This window comes from Lampetra planeri, chromosome 22 (assembly GCF_965212315.1).
Source record: "Lampetra planeri chromosome 22, kcLamPlan1.2.h2, whole genome shotgun sequence".
Taxonomy (NCBI): Eukaryota; Metazoa; Chordata; class Hyperoartia; order Petromyzontiformes; family Petromyzontidae; genus Lampetra; species Lampetra planeri.
This window is the reverse complement of record NC_136128.1, coordinates 8,481,451-8,502,513: the sequence shown is the minus strand read 5'-3', so window position 1 is coordinate 8,502,513 and position 21,063 is coordinate 8,481,451. Positions and strand designations below refer to the sequence as shown.

Genomic DNA, 21,063 nt, shown 5'->3' with positions numbered 1-21,063 from the left:
TCGTCAGATTACCCAGAGGGATACAGGCCACTTGAGTCATCAGACGTGACTTCATTCTGCGGTGAGGCAGAGGGTGGGTCAAAGCTCTCCGTTTCACGTTGCATACACACAGGAAGCGGTTGATTGTCAACTCGGATAAGGTCGGGTGGGCGGCTGTGACCGTATATTGCTCTCCGGGTATATAAGGGTCACTCGAGCTGCTGGGAATTCAGCTCACCGCCAGTGAACAGGAGCAAAGAAAATCATTTTACGCGGGCACGTGCCGTCAGGTGTGAGTCACCGAGTTAGACCGTAGGTCTGTGAGTGTAAAGGTTGCGAGTCCGTTCTATATTGGGAGGCTGCCTCAACTGCTTTCGCCCACATTATTGAGAGTTAGCGATGACTTCGACGATGGGCGGTAGAGCTCAGCTGATGTGTCTGCTGGCGCTGGTGTTGGGGCTCGCCCTGTTCGTCTACCCCGGATCCTTGCTCCGGATGAGCTGGGGGCTCCTGGGGTCTCTTATGAGCCTCGCTGGACTCGTAGGGGCCCTGGGGACACTGCTCGGCCTCACGGTGCTATACCTGCAGTCGTGGCAGGAGGACACCAAGCGAGTGGACGCGCTGCACAAGAAGGCTGTGCTCGTCACGGGCTGTGACTCAGGTGCGTTGGCTTCTCTCTCTCTCTCTTAGTTCTTTCGGTAAAGTCACGTAGGTAAAAAATGAAATTAAAATTAATAAAAATAAAACAATAAAAAAATAAAAAATCACGACGTTTCGGAGGCAACACAAGTCTCCGTCATCAGGTGGGACCGTCACAGCCAGATTTCATTTTTTACCGACGTGACTTTACCGAAAGAACTAAGAGTATGAATCCTTGCAGTCACGAAAGCTTCAAAACTAGAATTCTCTCTCTGTGTGTGTGTGGTCGTGTAGTGGTTAGCGCGCCGAACTACGAACCCGGCGAGCAGAGTTCGATTCCCGCTCACGGACAGGACCGTTGACGATTATTTTAACCGGTTCTGGGCCTTCCCTAGGTCGACTCAGCCTCAAATGAGTACCTGGAACGGTGTGTAAAAATCGCCACTGGCCACCCACCCCCTCGTGTGCCGTTCCGGCATTAATGGGTGCTTGCTGACAGTGCTTGCCCCAACTGTTTGTTAAGGCTATACGGGGGTGTGTGTCTTTGTACTGTGTCTCACATAGGTCAACTCAACCATGAAAGAGTATCTGGTGCGGTGATATTAAGCCACTGGAGCTATGCACTTTTAAATCTAGTATGAAAAGAATTTCTTCACAACTGCTTTTTGTGTTTAGTGTGCTGTCTGCCCGCACCTCCGATTAGCACGGTTGGGCTGTGTACGGTGCGAACGAAGTTCAACGTAAATAATTGGTGCTCGTTCACACACATCGCTTTGTCGTCATGTGCGTGGAGTGGGGAGCGGTGGTGGCGTAGTCATGATTCTGCTGCCGTTTGATTGATAATTCGGATAACTCATCACGATGATATTTGATCATTCTGATAACTCCAGTTAACTTTCTGCTTGATGGCATTGTCTGTCACTGGGTGGCCAGCACCACATCCGGCCGTATTTGTCTCCCCCAGGGTAGATTTGTGCACATCACAACAAGTTCTCATTTAAGGCTGAGTCGACCTAGGGGAGGCCAAGGACCGGTTCAGTTATTCGTCAGCGATGTTGGCCTTTGAGCGGGAATCGAACTCGGCTCGCTGGGTTCGTAGCGCAGCGCGCTTACCACGAACAGCAACAATTAATCGATAATTGTAAACATTCTTGATTTGAAGCTTTCGTGACTGCAGGAATCCATACTCTTTGGTTCTTTCGGTGAAGTCACGTAGGTAGAAAAAATAATAGATCACAACGTTTCGATCGCAATGCAAGCAATCGCCTGATGACGATTGCTTGCGTTGCGATCGAAACGTGATCTAACACATTCCTGCGGAGGGAGCTGGTAGGAACGTTGGGTTGCTCGGTCAATGGCCAGGGTCAACGGCGGCGTCACGCGTGAAGTTTTTCTTGGTTCTTTCGGTAAAGTCACGTAGAAGGGAAATAATAAAAATAACAATAAAATAACATTCTCACGACGTTTCGGCCACAACGCAAGCAGCCATCCTCAGGTGAAGAACAGAGCTGTCGGAAAGACAGCGTCCGAACGCATGAAGTTCTGAAATGGGCACGGATGAGGATTGGTCGAGGGTGGTACGGGGCAGAGGTCTGGTGGCCGGACAGTTGAGCTGATGGAGGAGCGCAGTGGAGGGCTGGGGAAGAGATCTGGCCAGGTGCACACAGACAGGAATTAGGGTCGTCGGAGGAAGATGACTGGGGGGGGGGGGGGGGGAGCTGGGAGTAGGTTAGAGAGAGGTGGTTGCCTCTTAAGTGTGGTGGAGGCAGTGGAAAAGAAGAAGCGAAAGGTGGAAAGCGAGGGTGAGAGTCTGATGTGGAGTGGGAGTTTGTTCCAGTTGCAACGGGACAAGTGCTGTTAGCGAGCACCTATGAAGTCCTGCACGGCACACGAGGGGGTGAGTGGCCAACACCACGCCGGGCCACCTTTGTCTCTCCAGTAGGCGATGCTAACACACCGCACCAGGTACTCATTTGAGGCTGAGTCGACCTAGGGGAGGCCCATTACCGGTTCAGATAACCGTCACTGGTGTTGGCCACGAGCGGGCATCAAACTAGTGTTGGCGAGTTTAATCGCAGTGCGCTAACCGCTACCCTACGGCTCGCCACACCTCACCCACAGGCACACACGGTCACGCTTACGCCAACTCTTTCCAACGCAGGCTTCGGACTGCAGTTCGCACGCGAGCTGCACGGGCTGGGCATGACGGTGCTGGCCGGCTGCCTGCAGACCAAGAGTCCTGGGGCAAGCGAACTGGCTGCACTCAACTCGCCCCACATGCACGTGCTGGCACTGGACGTGACGAGCGACGAGAACGTTGAGGAGGTGCTCCGAGTGGCACAAGGAATCGTCACTGAAAATGGGCTCGGTGAGTTACCACGAGGTCGAACCGACCACCACCACCATCATCATCATCAAAAACAACAACAAACAACGACAACAACAACAACAACAAAAGATCTCTCGCTTTGCTTTTGCTGAGAAGGCATCGTACGTAGCCGAACGTGCTAATCGGCGGTGCGGGTTGAAGAACGATAAATTAAACACAAAAAAAGCAGTTCTAAAGAATGAGTTTTCAATCTAGATTGGAAAGTGCATAGCTTCCGTGGCTTCCTAATATCGGTAGGAAGAGCGTTCCAGACGGCCGCGGAAGCCCTTTAACTGCGATGTACCACGTTATCATTCCCCATAGACCCGCTCGGCGATAAAAAAAAAAAATGCGACACCGTTAAAAAGGCACGTTTAAATGACACCGTACAAAACAAAAGTTGTTGATAAAATGGACATCACGACTCGTATTCTTCTTTGCCTCTCCCCGCAGAGCTGTGGTGCGTCGTGAACAACGCGGGCCTGGGCTGCATGGGCGAGATCGAGTGGACGAGCATGAGCTCCTTCAGGATGGTCGCTGAGGTGAACCTGTGGGGTGCAGTGCGCATCACCAAAGCCTTCCTACCGCTCCTGCGCCGCTCCAGAGGTGACGCCTTTGACGGCAAAAAATTAACCCCGTAAAAACAAAGTTTTTCACTATAAATCCTTTATATGCGTGGCAAATAAATTACAGTACGTGTTCAATGGGCCACAACCCAGCCCACATTGGACTTTTGAAACGGGCGGCTAGAGTCCTCTCGTTCTCTGGCTTGAGATGGCTGCCACCTATGGGTCAGATGATTGCCTGCCACCTTTTAAGCAATTGGTAATTAAATATAAAAAAATATTCCTAAAATGTTGAAAATTTTCACGAAAATAAATTGTCACGCACAACGAGTCTGTGTGCAAAATGTCAGCTCGATTGGATCACGGGAAGTGGGTTAAAAAACGACCGAAAGATTTGCACGGTCGTAAGCGCGCAAGCAAGCAAGTGAACTTAATATAAAGAATTTAAAAAGCAGCAGCAACGGCAGCTGCTATGCCATACCACTGCGGTGGCGAGATGTTAACTGCCTCGCCTGGTATACAGGAGGTCGTGGCTTGCTGCTGTATATTTGGAGCGTTGCAATGTTCTCTCTTCTCATGGTCGTGAGGATTTTTCTCCGGGTCCTCCGGATTTTCCCTCCGCATTTAGAAACGTGAGGTTTAAGAATATTTGGCCGCTATGCATTTCCATATGATACACCACTTCATTGGGCTATCATTTGTGGCCAGGCTTGCTTCTGAAAAAGAGCTATACAGCTCAGTGGACCTTATCTGGTAAAATAAAACAATTGGTTAGTTTTAGTTTAGTAATCAGGGAGGCCACCTGTCCATGTTTTATTGGATTTTCTTTCGCTTGGTAGCCATCTGCATGTGTCCACCAAAATGTGCCTAACTCGCGTTATGAGGCTCCAAGAGGTTTTATTTGATATATACGCTTGCTAAAGTATATTATGCATTGGTATTGCACACACCAGGGCATTCCATCTGAAATGTGGTGGCGTTTAATGCAATGTGTATGTGTGTGTATATAGCGTGTGGATTCAGCCAATGTCATCGATTGAGCAGGAAGACCTAATTGGCAACACTTCACAATGCAACCCGTCTCAAATTTCTATCTCATTCATTCATTTTCAGCCCTCTTGTCAGGATGAAGATCTTTTCGAGAAAAAAAAAACACACACTTTCATCTCATTGGGTTATTGCCTTGTTACAAATAAAGTTATTCTATCTGTACATAACCGTGCAGGGTTACGTTCCCCATCTTCATATTAAATCAAAAACAATAAATCTAACCCAGATATGCACTTTTCGGAAATAACTGAAAATATTGGATTCATCAGAAAGTATGACTGCACGCGAAATCACACCACTTTTATTCCGTCACGTCTGCGCAAACGATGCAAAACTTGGACAAAAAAATCCGAAATTGTTCTCAACAATCTGAAATCCGCGAATCCGAAACTCATCCCCGACGTACTGCTTGCGTGTGTGTGTGTGCGTGTACGGCGCACTGGTTAGCGCACTGGTTAGCGCACTGATTATCGCACTGGTTAGCGCACTGCGCTACGAACTCGGCGACCCGAGTTCGATTCCCGCTCACGGGCCAACGCCGCTGACGATTATCTGAACTGGTCAGGGGCCTCCCCGAGGTCGACTCAGGCTCAAATGAGTACCTGGTGCAGTGTGTAAACATCGCTACTATGGGAGACAAAGGCGGCCAGGCATGGTGCTGGTCACTCACCTCCTCGTGTGCCATGCCGTGCTGTGCCGGCTAGCAGCACTTGCCCCAACAGTCTGTTAAAGGCTATATGGGGGCTCTTCGTGTGCGTGCGTTCAGGGCGCATCGTCAACATGTCCAGCATCGCCGCACGCACCTCGAGCTTCAACAATTGTGCCTACGCCATCACCAAGGTGGCTCTGGAGAGCTTCTCGGATGCCCTGCGCCTGGAGATGCACAAGTGGGGCGTGCAGGTACGGGCAAACGCAACACCAACACTACCCCCAACACCACCAACACGAACTACTGGTGTCACCACTAACAGCTGCGACAGGCAGGCGATGGCAGATCAGCTCAAATGCAAATCTGAACGAACATAAAACGGCCAAAATCTGTTTCAAAATCTCGCATTTCAATATTTTGTCTGTACTTCTCATCCAACCCCATCTTGTCCATTTTTCTACGACTCATTACATTTCATCCGCTTCACGTGTCACGGAGGTCGGGTGGTCCCACTCAACTTCACAGGGACCCTCAGTCAGGCCACGTCACCACTGGCTGCATCGTAATCCTCAATCCACAACCCGCAGACTCTGGTGACCCTCCTCGACCCAAACCATAACCCAGAAACCCCTCCCCAGAACATTGGCCAACTGGTGTCAACCACATGCCCACGTTGGCCTAACAACATTGCACGTGCCGCTTCGTGAACATCCCTTCCAACTTCCCACCCACCCTGCAACGCCCGCAGGTAAGCCTCATCGAGCCGGGCAACTACACCCTGCACACCAACCTGGTGGGCGACACGTCCGGCGTGGACCGCTTCTGGAACGCGCTGCCCGAGCCGCTGCAGCGCGACTACGGCCGCGAGTACGTGGCCGCGTTCGCGTCTCAGCTGCGGCTCAACCTCGAGCGCAACAGCAGCACCGACGTGAGCCCAGTCGTCGGCTCCCTGCGCCACGCGGTGACGTCCAGGTGGCCGCGACGCCGCTACCTCCCGGCCTCGCGCTCAGAGCGCTTCGCCGTGGCGCTCTTTTCCGCGCTGCCGGCGGTTGTCGCCGACCGGCTGTTCACGAGCCCGGCGAGGGCCGGGGGTCCGCAGAGAATTATTCCGGACCTGCTCAAGCAAGGTGGAGGAGGGGGGAAGTAAAGGCGCGGCGTTGACTGCGGCGAGGCTGTCTTGAGAGAAAGAAATGGGACATTGGCGAGAGGAAGGGACCTTGTCGTGAAGATTTGAGTCTGGGTCGCAAGCACAATTATAAGTACGCACTCATCTTTTACGCAGTAATCACGAGGCCTCCATTTATTATTCAAAGTACATCGCAAAACAAAGAATTGGTGCTTTCCAACTCGTGCAAGGACTCACACACATCTTCTCTGTACTCTGCTGCAAGGTCCGTCTGCTGGCTACTCGGGCATTGACAAGAGCGGCATAGCTCAGTGGCAGTTTATTCGGGTAATAAAACTTCACAGCATTGCACCAGGTGGACATTCCACATGCCTTATATAATTTTACAGCCATTTATTATTCGAATGTTGAAGGCCTACCCATGCAGAGCCAGTCATAGATGTTGTATCATAATTCAGAGATTAAATGTGAGATGGAGAGGTGCATAGACGTGTATTAAAGTAGTCCAATAAATGATGTTGCTAGACTCCACTAGAAATATCGTAGCCTCTCAGCCTACCAACCTGCCATGCCTGGGTGGTCACCCATGACAGCCCTCTCCAGGCTCAAACATATACTCGAGATTCAGCTGTGAAAACTCCTGGATAACTCCTGGATGTGAGCTTCTTAGCTCAGATTCCTCCAGGAAGACCAAAGATCGATACCCGAGGCCTGAGAAAATGATGTCGGGTGCAATCTCACTTTGTGAAACCTCTTAAGCATTATTGTTTGTACCCACAACTCGCATCCTGGAGCACATTTCGTGAATGTTGGTGTACGTCCATCAAACCCACACCCCATCGCCTACGTTTGACAAATATTTTTTTGTTGACCACGGTTTCTCCAAATGTAGGCCACTTAGTCGGTTCGCGTTTTTTTCTTGGAAATTGCGCTGTAGTTCCTGCCTATGGGCACACACCGCACCAATAAAACATTTGTACATAATGCGTCGTCTGGGTCGATTGCAACACAAGTCCATTTGGCCGCTTACGATAACGCTTTATTTCACATGCTAGAATGTTGCTCTCCATGTGGGTTACTTAAGCAGTTGCAGAAACTTTTTACCACAAACATCCAGCGAAGTTGAATTTCTTTAACGGGTCTCAACTTGCCGATGGAGACTCCAAAAGGTCAACCAGTCCAGAATGGCGTCTTGCTTTCACAAATGTTGCTGCCGATGCAAACACCGGTTCTACAAGGCCAACAACGTTGCCGTTTTACAAGTTGATGAAATGGGACCGCTGGTAATTTTGTGTTCGACTCTGCGGTCTATGGGGGCAATGTGAATGTGACTGCATTGTAACAAAAAAGTTCAACAATTCGACGAAACGTTTTAGAAAGTTGCGTCGACTTTTAAAGACAACCCACAACGTGAACACTGTGCAAGTCGATTGCAGATGCTGCGCGTTGCGACATGCCGTGGGGTTGGTTAATCGTTAACAGCCGGGTGCAAACACGTTACATGAACTTTAGTTCCCGGGTCGCGAGCTTGCATAGCGTGGTAGGCGCAACGTTGTTTTACAGGAGTCGAGGTTGTAAAGTAGATTGCGGCACTTGCGGTTTTTTTAAGGGAACAGCCAAGAAGGCAACGTCGCTTCCATTCGTGGGACCATCAGAACACCACTTGAACATTTTCTAGAAAAAAAAAACAGCTGTTCAACTTTTGTCACATGCCCCCCTCCCAAATCCAGTATCTACACCGGCGTCTCCCCCCCCTCCATCCGACAAGGTTTCAGCGACAACCTGCTGGGTTAAGTAATTGGTGATTGCAGCAATCAAGAGAACCCAGGGTTGACAGGCGGCTCGACTGGATTTGGACCCATGACCTCAGCGGTACCCACCTGGCAGATACCGCCATTAAAATAGGTTCCGTTTGTCCGTCTCCTGTGCTCATGCACCACAGAGCACCCTTGTAAAAAACTGCTTTACGGGCCCATCCGTAAAACAAAGTGTAGCACCAGCACAATTGGCGCAGACGTTGGAACGAACTGGAATATGCACGTGTCCCAATAGGTGAATTCGGGTGACCCTGCACACATTTCAACTAGCCAAAATGTTGTCCATTAATAACGTACTTGTCAGCGTTTCAGCCGATACCGTGGGCATTAGTGATGAACACGCGCAGATCAAACTTCGATTTAAAGCTTTCATGACTGCAGGGATTCATCTTCTTGGTTATTTCCGTAAAGTCACGTAGAATGGAAATAATAAAAAACATAAAATAAATTCTCACGACGTTTCGGCCACAACGCAAGCAGCCGTCCTCAGGTGAAGAACAGGTCTGTCGAGAAGACAGACCGTCTTGGCTGCTTGCGTTGTGGCCGAAACGTCGTGAGAATTAATTTTATTAGGTTTTATTTTTATTATTTTTTTATTTTCATTCTACGTGACTTTACCGAAAGAACCAAGACGCGCAGATCAGCTCTATTAAATACACCCCTGCCGTCAAAACAAAGGTTCGACCCCTGCCGGAGAACTTCCGAGCTGTTATTTGTAGCATACCTTCTTGCACGCGTCCACCACACGACGCCATGAACGACGAATGCGGCATTGAGTGTGGGCTGGCGTGTAGTAGACACGTGGCGGGTTGAAACGAGGACCACTGCCAAGGCCGTGCCAGATGTTCAAACCAAGCAGGGTGGGGGTAGCCTTGACCCCCAAATGCACCCATCCCGCCGACCTTTGCCACAACCAGCGTTTAGTGCGGCAAACAAGCACCATTGTATCCGTGCAACCAAGCAAATAAACATTTGCCGTGACCACCAGCAACCACCACAAAGTGCACCCAATCTCCAGATTGCAGCAGCGCGGCAGGGCTTCCCGCTGGTTCGTAACTTGGGGTGACCATCAGGAGTTGTAGCGCAATGGGGCAAGCAAGGTGGTCAAACGGTAGTGCCCGACGGGTCTAGGTAGTGTCCTCCCAGCATCCCTAATTATTCATTACAATTTTTATCCGGGTTCATGACAATTTTTATCCAGGGAAGTTTCACCAATGTCACATGCAGAATCAGCCAGTCGGTTTAAATGGTTCATTAAAACCAGAGCGAGACCAAAGTTGTTTCGGGACGCGTGGAGACAACGCAGGTGGCGTTGAAGCACACGGCAAGCTCGGGTTGTCCGTCCTCTTCATGGCTTAGAGCAGGTAATTTAAATAAAGCCCCCCTTCCTATTCATTGAAAAGTCCAGGTTCGTTTAGTCACCCCCCCTCCCCATCCTGAAAAAACCGCTTAGCATTCTCTACACCACAGATTACAAGGTTTGTTTAAATTAGACACCAGAAGCACTTGCACATTCATTAAAAAGAAAGCAGGAAAAAATTGCAGCAGTAATCTTTATTCGGGAGTCATCTTACACTTGCGTCACAAGGGAAAAATAAAACCACTTTAGCAAAAACCAAACCAAAAACCCCATCCCACAAAATGTGTTAACTTTTCACACAACTCAATAACGGCACTGACAGTACAGGAGGCGCCGGGGGGGGGGGGTGGGGGGTGGGATTCACGTCAGCACCGACGTTGATGGGAGAGCAAACGCAAGGCCACCTCCGTCCGTCGTCGGAGACAAGTAAGCGACACCCTCCCGTCCGCTCTCCTCCTCCCCCCTCACTTGCCCTTCATGGCCTTGCTTGCAGACTTGGTCACCTTGGCCGACTCGCCCACCTTCTTGGTCACAGCCTTGATGACGCCCACAGCCACCGTCTGCCTCATGTCCCGCACCGCAAAGCGCCCTGGGGGGAGGGAGGGGGGGGGGTGACAATAGCTTATGAGCTTGCAGATGCATAAGCCACCACACGCATTTTATTCAGTTGCCCCCTTCATGTCAGCGAGTGGTCAGTTGGCAGAGAGTGGGGGACTTGAGATTGGCGAATGCATCACTTCGACCAGGCGATTCTTAACATGGGGTGCGAGATGCATTTTTTCCTGGGGTGCAAGCAGTGCCGGATTAAGTTAGTGCGGGGCCTTTTGGGTGTTATAAAAAGAGGTTCTAAATTTAAAAAAGAAAATCATAAATATTTAAACACAAACTTTTTTACTTGCATAGTAAAGTAATTGTATTCTTATTTGCTATACGGCCAGATAAAAAAACGACAAATCGCTAACATTAAATACCCAGTCGGTCATTAAAGTTGACGGCGGTATAGTACTATAGTAGAGCAAGTGCAGAATCACCGAACCGGAATTGGTAGCTTGAAAGCATTTAAAGCTGGGCCCCGTAGCACGTGTAGCTACTTTCGCTCCCTGCCACAGTAACTCACCGAGCGGTGGGTACTGCGAGAAGCTCTCCACGCACATCGGCTTGCCGGGCATCATCTCGATCATCGCCGCGTCCCCAGACTTGAGGAACTTGGGAGAGTCCTCGAGCTTCTTGCCCGAGCGACGGTCGATCTTCTCCTTGAGCTCCGAGAACTTGCAGGCGATGTGCGCCGTGTGGCAGTCGACGACGGGCGAATAGCCGGCCTGGATCTGGCCCGGGTGGTTGAGGACGATCACCTGCGCCGTGAAGCTGTCGCAGCCGCGCGGCGGGTCGGTCTTGCTGTCACCAGCGACGTTGCCGCGTCGGATTTCCTTAACGGAGACGTTCTTCACGTTGAAGCCCACGTTGTCGCCGGGGAAGGCCTCGGTCAGGGCCTCGTGGTGCATTTCCACGGACTTGACCTCCGTGGTCAGGGTGGTCGGTGCGAACGTCACCACCATGCCGGGCTTGAGGATGCCGGTCTCCACGCGGCCCACGGGCACGGTGCCGATGCCTGGGGCGGAGGGGAAACCAGGAGTGGAGTTTTAATATTTCTTCAGACGAGAAGTGCTCGAGCCTTGCACAACATGGGATGTTTCGATTTAAAGCTTTTGTGACTGCAGGGATTCATCTTCTTGGTTCTTTCGGTAAAGTCACGTAGAAGGGAAATAATAAAATAATAAAACTAACATAATAAAATACAATTCTCACGACGTTTCGGCCACAACGTAAGCAGCCGTCCTCAGGTGAAGAACAGGTCTGCCGGAAAGACAGCGTCTGATGTTTAGCGTCTGACGCAGTCTTTCCAACAGACCTGTTCCTCACCCGAGGACTGCTGCTTGCGTTGTGGCCGAAACGTCGTGAGAATTGTATTTTATTATGTTAGTTGTATTATTCCCTTCTACGCGACTTTACCGAAAGAACCAAGAAGATGAACATGGGATGTATTTTATTACAAGGGTCGAGTGGCCCGGGGTGACGATGGCCATGCAAGAAAAAGCAGGAGATATTTGAGTGAACCGGAGGGATTTTAAAACGCATCATGAAGCCGATGGGGAAAAGCTACGCGCCGATAAACACCACGTGTTGTTTATCACAACGTCGGGCAACACAATTTAGTGTAGGATCCTGACTACAGTTAAATAACAGTATAGTAAAAAAAAATGCTTACCGTGAGATCAAGCATTGACTGGGTCAGCCAATCACATGCCAGGAAGAAAAGTCCAATGCATCATAGTTGGCATAAAGCTCTTAAGGTCGTGTAAGATAATCGAGTGGTCTCGACCACTCGTAAGATTTCAAATTTTAAAGTTAATGCCCAACGTCGGAACACTTATTTACTGGAACAAGCTCCCCCCCCCCGCAACCCAAACCGCCATCATTTCTAGGACGTTAATTCTAGATTTGAAGCTTTCGTGACTGCAAGGATTCATATTCTTAGGTTTTTTCGGTAAAGTCACGTAGGTAAAACATTAACATTAATAAAAGTAAAATAAAATAAAAATCTCGACGTTTCGGAGGCAACACAAGCTTCCGTCTTCAGGTGGAACCGTCACAGCCACATTTTTACTTGATACAGCTGTCGTGGCTGTGACGGTTCCACCTGAAGATGGAGGCTTGTGTTGCCTCCGAAACGTCGTGATTTTTTATTTTATTTTACTTTTATTAATTTTAATGTTTTATCTACGTGACTTTACCGAAAAAACCTAAGAATATTTCTAGGACGATGAAAGTTGCTCAAGTGGCCCCAAGCAGCAGCAGGGGCACGACCGAATTCAACGGGAAGTGGTGGGGGGGGGCGGCTATGCACGAGACAACGGTGGGCCCCCCCCCTCCTGTCTCACAACTCACTTTTCCAACATGTGCAGAGGATGTTTTTAAAACACGCACACAATGTGTAGTAGGCTATAACTAGATTTTTTTTGGTTGCACCGTACATTGGATTTTAGGCAGTGGGCCCTTAACCCGACATGTCTCGCACCCTCCGGGGGGTGAAAGACGCAAGATTTTTAGACGGCAAATCGAAACAAATTAAGCACGAGTACGAAAGTACAACTACTTTAAATGAAGCGTATGTTTCTGTTCACGTAACATTTTTTTATAATTGAGAAACCAAGGGATGCAAGGCTGTGTCTACTGGCAGTCTCTCCCCAAAAGTCACCAGTAGACAATTCTATGGCCCACGATACCACCAGGTTCCCAAATTGGTCGTAAACATTTTCCGAGTAACTATTAAGAGCGGGCGCAAGCGTGTCAAAACAACACCACCCCCCTTCCCCATAGCCACCGATAAACACTACAGCTGTTTCACAACTTTTAAAAAATGTAAACCAAGCATAAAGGCTTAAAAAAGCATAATAAAAAGTGGATAGCAGCCAAGAGCAGTAAATAGAGGCAAAACGCTACTTGAATTGTGCAACATTAGATAACATTGGGGTAGTGGGCAAATTGGTGCAGTTGTCGCCACGAATATCTGAAAGTTGAATTATAATTAAACAATAATTGGCCACACAAGACGACAGTGGCGAGAGCAATTAAGTAGATTTCGGCAAGCCCATTACGACCCACTGACCAGCGTGAAGTTACGGTCACTCACGCCCCCCCCCACTCCTACTAGCACAATGAGCAGTGGGTCAAGCGTAAAATCAGCAGTCTCATCGAACTTCTTGGACATTTGCCGAGTAAAAGGTGCAAAGTTCGTGGAACCAATAATCTTAATGGTGCCAATTACCATGACCGCCAAGCAATGGCGGAGCCAGGATTTTCATGTAGAGGGGGGGGCAACCCCTCCAGCAATGAAAAATTATAGTTGTTAGTACGGAGTTGTTAGCAAGTAAGGAGTTGTCCCTTCCTTTTCATTCGACGCGTGTGCGGTCATGGTGCAGCCATCAATCGAGGGTCGAATTCGAACCGCGCTGTGCGATCGGCATCGCGCTCGCTGAAGGGGAATGCCTTCGGGGAAGTCGTGTGCCGTTTACGCAACTGCGCACAATTCTGAGTCACTTATAACTGCGTTGCCGTTACTTATTGCCAATTATGGACTTAGACTATTGTCCCATCTCAGTCCCTGGCACAATAATGCTACAGTGGCAGTGGGGGGTGGGGGGGTCGCAAAATGCCGATTTATTACTAAGAAACCCCAATGATCCGATCGAAATTAGGGATTTTGATCAGATCATTGGGGGGGGCACGTGCCACCCCCCCCCCACTGGCTCCACCAGTGCTGCCAAGGTTCACCTCTTGCAATCTCATCACCACAACGCAACTTCAAATCACCTCAATGCTCATGACTAATTAGAAAGACAAAGATCTCCCATATAATCTTGATTTGAAGCTTTCGTGACTTCAGGAATCCATGCCGTTTGGTTATGGTCAAGTCACGTAGGTAGAAAAATAAAATAATAAATGCTGAACCAGGAAGCAGTTCCAATGCTGGATAATTTTTTCCACCCGAGGACGACCGCTTGTGTTGCGATCGAAACGTCGTGATTTGTCATTTAATTTGTATTATTCTATCTACGTGACTTTACCGAAAGAACCAAACAGTATCTCCCATATAGCCGGAGACTTTTGGGAAAAGTGCTGTTAGCAAACACCTATGAAGGTATGCACGGTACACGAGGTGGCGATGGTGGGCAGGGGGGCAACATCGCATCTTCACCTTCGTCTCCCCAGTGCTGACACTACACCAGTTAGAATAATTACTTGAGGTTACAGACGACGAATGAACTCCTATACGTACAAGCGAGTTCACCACACCTCTCTCCCAACCCAACTCGCCCGATCTCCCAAATAAACCCACGCCACCCACCGCCGATCTTGTAGACGTCCTGCAGCGGTAGGCGCAGAGGTTTGTCGGTGGGACGCGACGGGGGCAGGATGGAGTCGAGGGCTTCCAGCAGGGTGGTGCCGGTCGCGTTGCCCTCCTTGCGCGTCACCTTCCAGCCCTTGAACCAGGGCATCTGCGCGCAAGCCGGTGATGGGCAGACACCGGGGGGTAAGAGGGGTGGGGGGGGGGGCACCTTTGCCGTCAAGATCATCAAGATCTTCACATTGTGCATTGCTCACCGTGCCACGGTCTGGGGCTTCACGCTCGGGGTCAATCGTGCTACCTTCGCAATTGCGGCACCTAAACTCTGGAACTCTTTGCCCTTCGAGACTTACAAATCTTTAAATCGCGACTAAAAACGTACCCGTTTAAAAAAATGGCTATTTTTAGGTATTAGTGTCAATTCTTTCATTGGTTGGTCACCATTTTCCACATTGACATGCATAGCGCTCCGAGAAGGATTGTTGAAGGGCACTTTGTAAAGTTAAATTATTATTTTCATTCGGATAGGGTTTACCCCTTTCTGGAGGTAAAAATAGGTGTTAAGATGTTCCAAACACCAAATTAGAAATCTTCTGCAAGGAATCAAAAGTCTGCATGTCTGATGCCAATATGCTCAAGTCGTGAACATCCTTCCTGTGATCAGTCTCTTATACAAGTCAAGCCGATCGGTTCGGTTTTCCTATTTCTGGTTCCTTCCATTTTGCCCCCTAAAAACACTTAATTTCAATTGCCGTTAAGGCCCCCCCCATAGGGCCGCCACAGTACCACCACTACCTCCCTCTACAAAACGGCTCCCCACCCATCCCCCCCCCCCCCCCACCACGTACGTTCTTGCTCGACTCCAGCATGTTGTCGCCGTGCCAGCCGGAGATGGGCACGAAGGCGACCGCCGCCGGGTTGTAGCCGATCTTCTTGATGTACGAGCTCACTTCCTTGACGATCTCGTCGAAGCGCCCGCTGCTGAACGGCGGCTCCGTCGAGTCCATCTTGTTGACGCCCACGATCAGCTGCTTCACCCCGAGCGTGAAGGCGAGCAGTGCGTGCTCGCGAGTCTGACCGTTCTTGGAGATGCCCGCCTCGAACTCGCCCACGCCGGCAGCCACAACGAGCACCGCGCAGTCCGCCTGCCGCCTCGCGAGCGCACGCACCGCAAGCAATTTTAGGTTAAATCTAATAAACGTACTTAAGACAAGTATAACCCGTAAAAACAAAGTTTTTCACTATAAATCCTTTATATGCGTGGCAGCTAGAGTCCTCTCGTCCTCTGGCTTGAGATGGCTGCCACCTATGGGTCAGATGATTGCCTGCCACCATTAAGCAATTGGTAATTACATATAATTATTTTTTACCTACAAAGTGTAACATTTTGGAAAAAAAATTTCACGAACATTGTCACGCACAACGAGTGTGTGTGGAAAATGTCAGCTCGATTGGATCACGGGAAGTGGTTTAAAAAACGACCGAAAGATTTGCACTGTCGTAAGCAAGCGAACTTAATATAAAGGATTAAAAAAAACTTGCTTTTACTTAAGATTCTTTAGTGCGTTTTTTCTCAAATATGCCTTCGATAGCAATTTATTAGATTTGGAACGAATCGGGTGGAATTATCCACACATGCCTGTCGCCTGACGAAGCTTTTTGTAACTGCTGGCGAAACGTCGTTCTCATTTAGGTATAGCCACGTGAGCTATGTGGCTCTTGACTCGGGTGCAACCGCAACAAAACACACGAATAAAGAGCATCTTAGTGACGACGTGCAACTGAAAAATTCAATAAAAAACAGCAAGGTCTTCCAGAAAACTGTATATCAACGCTGTGCGCAAAAATCGCAGTGGTATGCAAGGCAAACAATAACAACCATAAGACAATTTAGATTAAAGTTTTCAGGCCAACTCTGTACTTAAACATGGCTAAACCACTCCGATTGTAAATGTTGTGGCTTGGCACTCCAACACACCAGTTAGTGCTGTACTAGTGATGAATTGGTCACGTTCCGTTTACGTGACAACCCTTACTAGTTACGTGTCAGCGGATTTAACGACACATCTATTTATGCGATCTAATCAAAAACCCCTGTATGAACAATTTATTATAATGCACTTCTGTTTTGTATGGAAATTTATTTTATTGTTGCTCCGACCTAGTCTTTTAACCATGTTTTAGTTTATTTGTACAGCACTGAATTGCATCTTTTGCACAAGAGTGCTCTAGAAATAAATACTTGATTGAAGACCGATAAAAATTACACCATTTGTAACCGGGAGGAGGAATCCAATTAGTTATGAAGCCCTTTTCTCAGATGTCCAGTAGGGGCGGGTCAGCACATTACAACTTATAACGGCACCACAAAGGGAGTGCGTAGTATTGGGAAGGTAAAACAAATAGCTAAATACCCAACTTTTTTCTCATCTCACAAGGTAAAAAGCCCAGTTTTTTTAGCTCCTACTTTCCACCGCCAAGAGGGTTGTACATTCACGGTTCGATTGTGAGTGGCACGGCATGAAGCAAAGTTCTGGTGAAGGAGGTTCTCCTCTCAGAAATCACATCCGTCTCGAGCCAGTTAGTCCACGCTTCTCATAAAGTTAAAACGCGGATCCCTTGCAGAGGTAGAAGCATGGCCTTTAAAGACAGACTACCACTTGGTTCTGAGCCATTGGCCTAAAAAACACGTTGGCGAATCCCAAAAATGTAAATATATTTTTTTTACATTTGGTCTCTAAACTAGCAATATGTACGATAGCCGTGACCGTTGTAGCCCTTTAATAGAAAAGATCGACTAAGCGTAATGGTAGTAACATTGCTGGTTAATGGAGTTTTGCGAGAAATTTATGTTTTAGGAAACATCCAAGGAAGTGGTGATAAATATGAAGCTTACAAAATGATGAAGTTGTTTTTGCCCCTGGTAAGACACTGCCTTTGGCGACACCCTAGGTAGTAGACTTGGCTCATGGGCCCTCTAGAAATACATTATAATTTATACTTACAAATCACGTTTCATTCATAGGTCACAGGGCTGTGTAGCCTGTTCGGGCTACGGAATCTTGTACGATTAATAATGAAATTGTAAATTGAAAAACTTACAAATTAAGGGCTCCTCCCTCCCATCCCCCTAAAGCTAGCCTATTAGAGGTGGTTTGACCATACTTGACCATGCTGTTCAGCAAGAGTTTCTGAAGGAGGGGCGGGGGGTTATAGAGGTAGCCAAAACCAGTTCACCCATCACTCACGTGAGGCCGAGGAAACATTAGGTCGTTGGGTTTAAACTGCAGCGAGACGAGGCAATGCGTCAAAACCTCCACTTTCGAGTCATTGATTAACAGGCTCGTTGTGGGGGGGGGCATTATGCCAGTTGTATTTTTGTGACAGACGGCAAAGAGATACCCAATAGCCCCAATAGACTTTTACCAGACTGTTGGGGCAAGGTGCTGTTAACGAACACGTACGAAGGCCGGCACGTCACACGCGGGTTGTGGGTAGCCAGCACCACATATGGCTATGAACACCAACCACTTAAGTCAGAAATAGTCATGCCCTCATCAATGCGTCCAAGCAAGGGAACTCTGCGTTGGGATGATTTAGCCAAATACCATGAACTGGCATGCCAGAGAAACACCTTGTGTGCCTGGAGAAACCTCCACGTGGACAAGACCAGACGATTTAATGCATCGTAGCGATTCCATCCCGTGGCAGCGCACCTGCGAGGTGCCGGTGATCATGTTTTTGATGAAGTCGCGGTGACCCGGGGCGTCGATGATGGTCACGTAATATTTGGACGTCTCGAACTTCCAGAGGGAGATGTCGATGGTGATGCCTCGCTCGCGCTCCGCCTTCAGCTTGTCCAGCACCCACGCGTACTTGAACGAGCCCTTGCCCATCTGCCACATCAGCAGGGCATGGGGGGGGGGGGCTTGTTCATTCATCAGGGCCCCACCCAAATTCCAAGCCTCAAAGCCACCGCTGTGTGTACCATTAAAATCGTACACGCCGCACCAGGTAACACAACGTCGTGGTGGTAGCGTGCGACTATGAAGTGTGGATTGCGCGGTTTAAAAATGTAGGCGGATTTCGTGATTAATATTAGCAAGCGGTTTTTTTGGGGTTAGGTCGCGTAAATATAACCACCGCCACCATACACAGCTAATAAATGTGGTTTGTCACGTAGACAAAACATGCCAATTATTTATTACAGCATACCCCGCTTGTGGGCGTTTGCGAGTGAACCCAAAACATCTACAGTATCAGTACGCCGTTAACGCCGGCGATCATAACCAACTTCAAATGGTGGATTTCTTGCCGACAAAGGAAGTCGTCACGGGACAGAACCGGTCACACGTGTGGACCGACAGATGCACCACCCGTGCTCCCCACTGCCACAGTGCCGTGTTTAAGTCGCACCGCGCTCCATTCATTGTTGCGAGCGTTCCTCTTGCGCAATCGCGCCACTGGAGATATGCACTTTAAAAAAAAGTTATACCTGTCTTCTTGGTTCTTTCGGTAAAGTCACGTAGAAGGGAAATAATAAAATAATAAAAAATAAAACACAATAAAATGTAGAAGTATATTATTTCATTATTTCATATTATTATTTTAATAATAATAAAAATATAACACAATAAAATCTAAAATTACATTATTTTATTATTTTAGATTACTATTTTATTATGTTTTATTTTATTATTTTATTATTTCCCTTTACGTGACTTTACCGAAAGAACCAAGATGATGAATCCCTGCAGTCACGAAAGCTTTAAATCGAAGTTATACCTGCTTTGCGTTTAGTTTTTTTGTCCTTCCCCCCCCCGCACCTTCGATTAGCGAGGTTGGCTCTGTACGGTGCGCGCATAAACACGTTCACCGTACATACACAGCCACCCCTCCGACTTAAAGCAGAGGACGAACCAACACAAATGCGTAGCGAGTGGCTCCTATGCTCACCTCCGCAGCCTCCTTTTCAAACTTCTCAATGGTCCTCTTGTCAATGCCTCCGCATTTGTAGATCAGGTGACCGGTGCTCGTGGACTTGCCCGAGTCCACGTGGCCGATCACCACGATGTTGATGTGAATCTTTTCCTTCCCCATCGCTCGGTCAGGTCAATCGAACGTTTCACAGAAAGGGGTTTACTTGCTGCTCCCGGCGGGTGTAGTAGCTACGACTCGCTATGGATGGAGGGCTCTTTTCAGAGTTCTTTGGCGAAACATTTGGAATGACAACAACATTCGTGAATAAGACTGTGGCCGTATTTTTAAAATATACATATGATAGTTGACGTTTCAGGCAATGGATTATTCTTCATAGCACATGAAGGGCCAATGCCAGAAACGTCGCCCGTTACATTTTGTTCCTTTAAAGACTGCAGTGTTAAAGTGATCGCATTACGTGTGCGCGCACATCCAAGAAGTCCATTTAGAGCAGCACGAAAGGAACGCAACACGGTTGCAGACGGGGACAGCCCATTGAGACATCTAGCAGTGGCTCGACCATGGCTAACGAGTCTGCTACTCCGTTGCCTTATTATTTAAAATTTCCGGGAAAAGTTAATAATCTATAGATTACAGTGATCGAAGATGGATAATAGTAATCTTAAACCACTTTAGCACTTAAAAAAAATACACAAGTGTGCAGCATGGGAGGTGCATGTCCTTCTGGGTAAAGAAAATCCGCCACACGGGAAAGCCCCAACACAATCGACCAAGTCAGAAATCTGCGAGCAGGAAAAATAAACGCATCTCACACGAACAACAACGAGTACATCCTCGTTACATTGCTGCGTCCAAAGGTAGGGTGTGGTGGCTTAATTTCTCACCCGGATGTTTTTCGGAACGCTGCTATCGGCTTGCTTAATGTGTTTTTATCAGCGCACACGTTAAATAACGCTACGGTACATTAAAATTGTACCACGTCTTGCCTAGAAGCCTACGGAGGAGGTTTGTAAAGGTGAAGATAAGGGACTATCGTTGTCGGCTTCTGGGATGGATGTGGCCTTGCCGATGCAGAGTTCCAGGCGATTTCGGATGAAATCCCAGTGCTCGTTTTAAATCGATTAGAAAATAGACAAGTAAAAAAAATCATACCGTCTCCAGGTGGGACTTGATGCACGAATGGAAAATAATCAAACTCGTGCGTCTGCGGTCACCTAGAATTGACCGTGGGAACAACGACTCCGATACTACCAGCGTCGTACAAAGGAAAGGCATCGTGACGCCGCTACTACTACCGCAATCGCCTGGCTCAAACACCTCTAAAACGAAAGACCATGGGTTGTTCATCTCCATCAGCCATGCAACAATGAATAGCGAGTGGGACCGGTTGTATTTATTGTGCTAAAAATGTATATTTCTTGAAATGGCTTGCCTTGAAATTAGTTGCCGTAGAAATGTCCACGATTATGATTTAAGGTGTAGCTAGGAAGACCTTACTACTGCACTCAGAACAACACAAGCGGCGTAAACCTCACACCCCCTCCACAAAAAGCCCACTCACCTTTCAGCGCAGAGAGGTTTCCGGCACAAACCTCACTCTGCCGCGGTCCCTGGACTCTTAAATAGAAATCCTCACCTGTTAACAATCACGGACAGCGCCCG

At 48.4% G+C, this 21,063-nt stretch overlaps 2 protein-coding genes across 2 annotated transcripts; one reads left to right on the top strand and one right to left on the bottom strand.

The window, feature by feature from the left end:
- Window positions 1-168: 168 nt before the first annotated feature.
- LOC144724975 (D-beta-hydroxybutyrate dehydrogenase, mitochondrial-like) lies at window positions 169-7,361 on the top strand. Its single transcript, XM_078604343.1, has 5 exons — window positions 169-640; window positions 2,780-2,986; window positions 3,440-3,592; window positions 5,369-5,502; window positions 6,000-7,361. Exons 1-5 carry the CDS (start codon window positions 379-381, stop codon window positions 6,396-6,398), a joined length of 1,155 nt encoding a protein of 384 aa, XP_078460469.1. The 5' UTR covers window positions 169-378; the 3' UTR covers window positions 6,399-7,361.
- Window positions 7,362-9,729: 2,368 nt separating this feature from the next.
- LOC144724974 (elongation factor 1-alpha 1-like) lies at window positions 9,730-21,063 on the bottom strand. Its single transcript, XM_078604342.1, has 7 exons — window positions 20,963-21,063; window positions 19,417-19,666; window positions 18,177-18,356; window positions 15,309-15,605; window positions 14,461-14,611; window positions 10,672-11,163; window positions 9,730-10,143 (listed from the first exon to the last, which is right to left on the bottom strand). The coding sequence occupies exons 2-7, from the start codon at window positions 19,558-19,560 to the stop codon at window positions 10,019-10,021; spliced, it is 1,389 nt and encodes a 462-aa protein (XP_078460468.1). The 5' UTR covers window positions 19,561-19,666; window positions 20,963-21,063; the 3' UTR covers window positions 9,730-10,018.

Coding starts and splice junctions, on each gene's coding strand:
- LOC144724975 (XM_078604343.1), top strand. CDS start 379: ATGACTTCGACGATGGGCGGTAGAGCTCAGCTGATGTGTCTGCTGGCG. Junction 2,987..3,439: donor CGTCACTGAAAATGGGCTCG/GTGAGTTACCAC, acceptor CTCTCCCCGCAG/AGCTGTGGTGCGTCGTGAAC. Junction 3,593..5,368: donor GCTCCTGCGCCGCTCCAGAG/GTGACGCCTTTG, acceptor GCGTGCGTTCAG/GGCGCATCGTCAACATGTCC.
- LOC144724974 (XM_078604342.1), bottom strand. CDS start 19,560: ATGGGGAAGGAAAAGATTCACATCAACATCGTGGTGATCGGCCACGTG. Junction 14,612..15,308: donor TGCTGGAGTCGAGCAAGAAC/GTACGTGGTGGG, acceptor GCTTGCGCGCAG/ATGCCCTGGTTCAAGGGCTG. Junction 11,164..14,460: donor GGACGTCTACAAGATCGGCG/GTGGGTGGCGTG, acceptor CCTCCGCCCCAG/GCATCGGCACCGTGCCCGTG.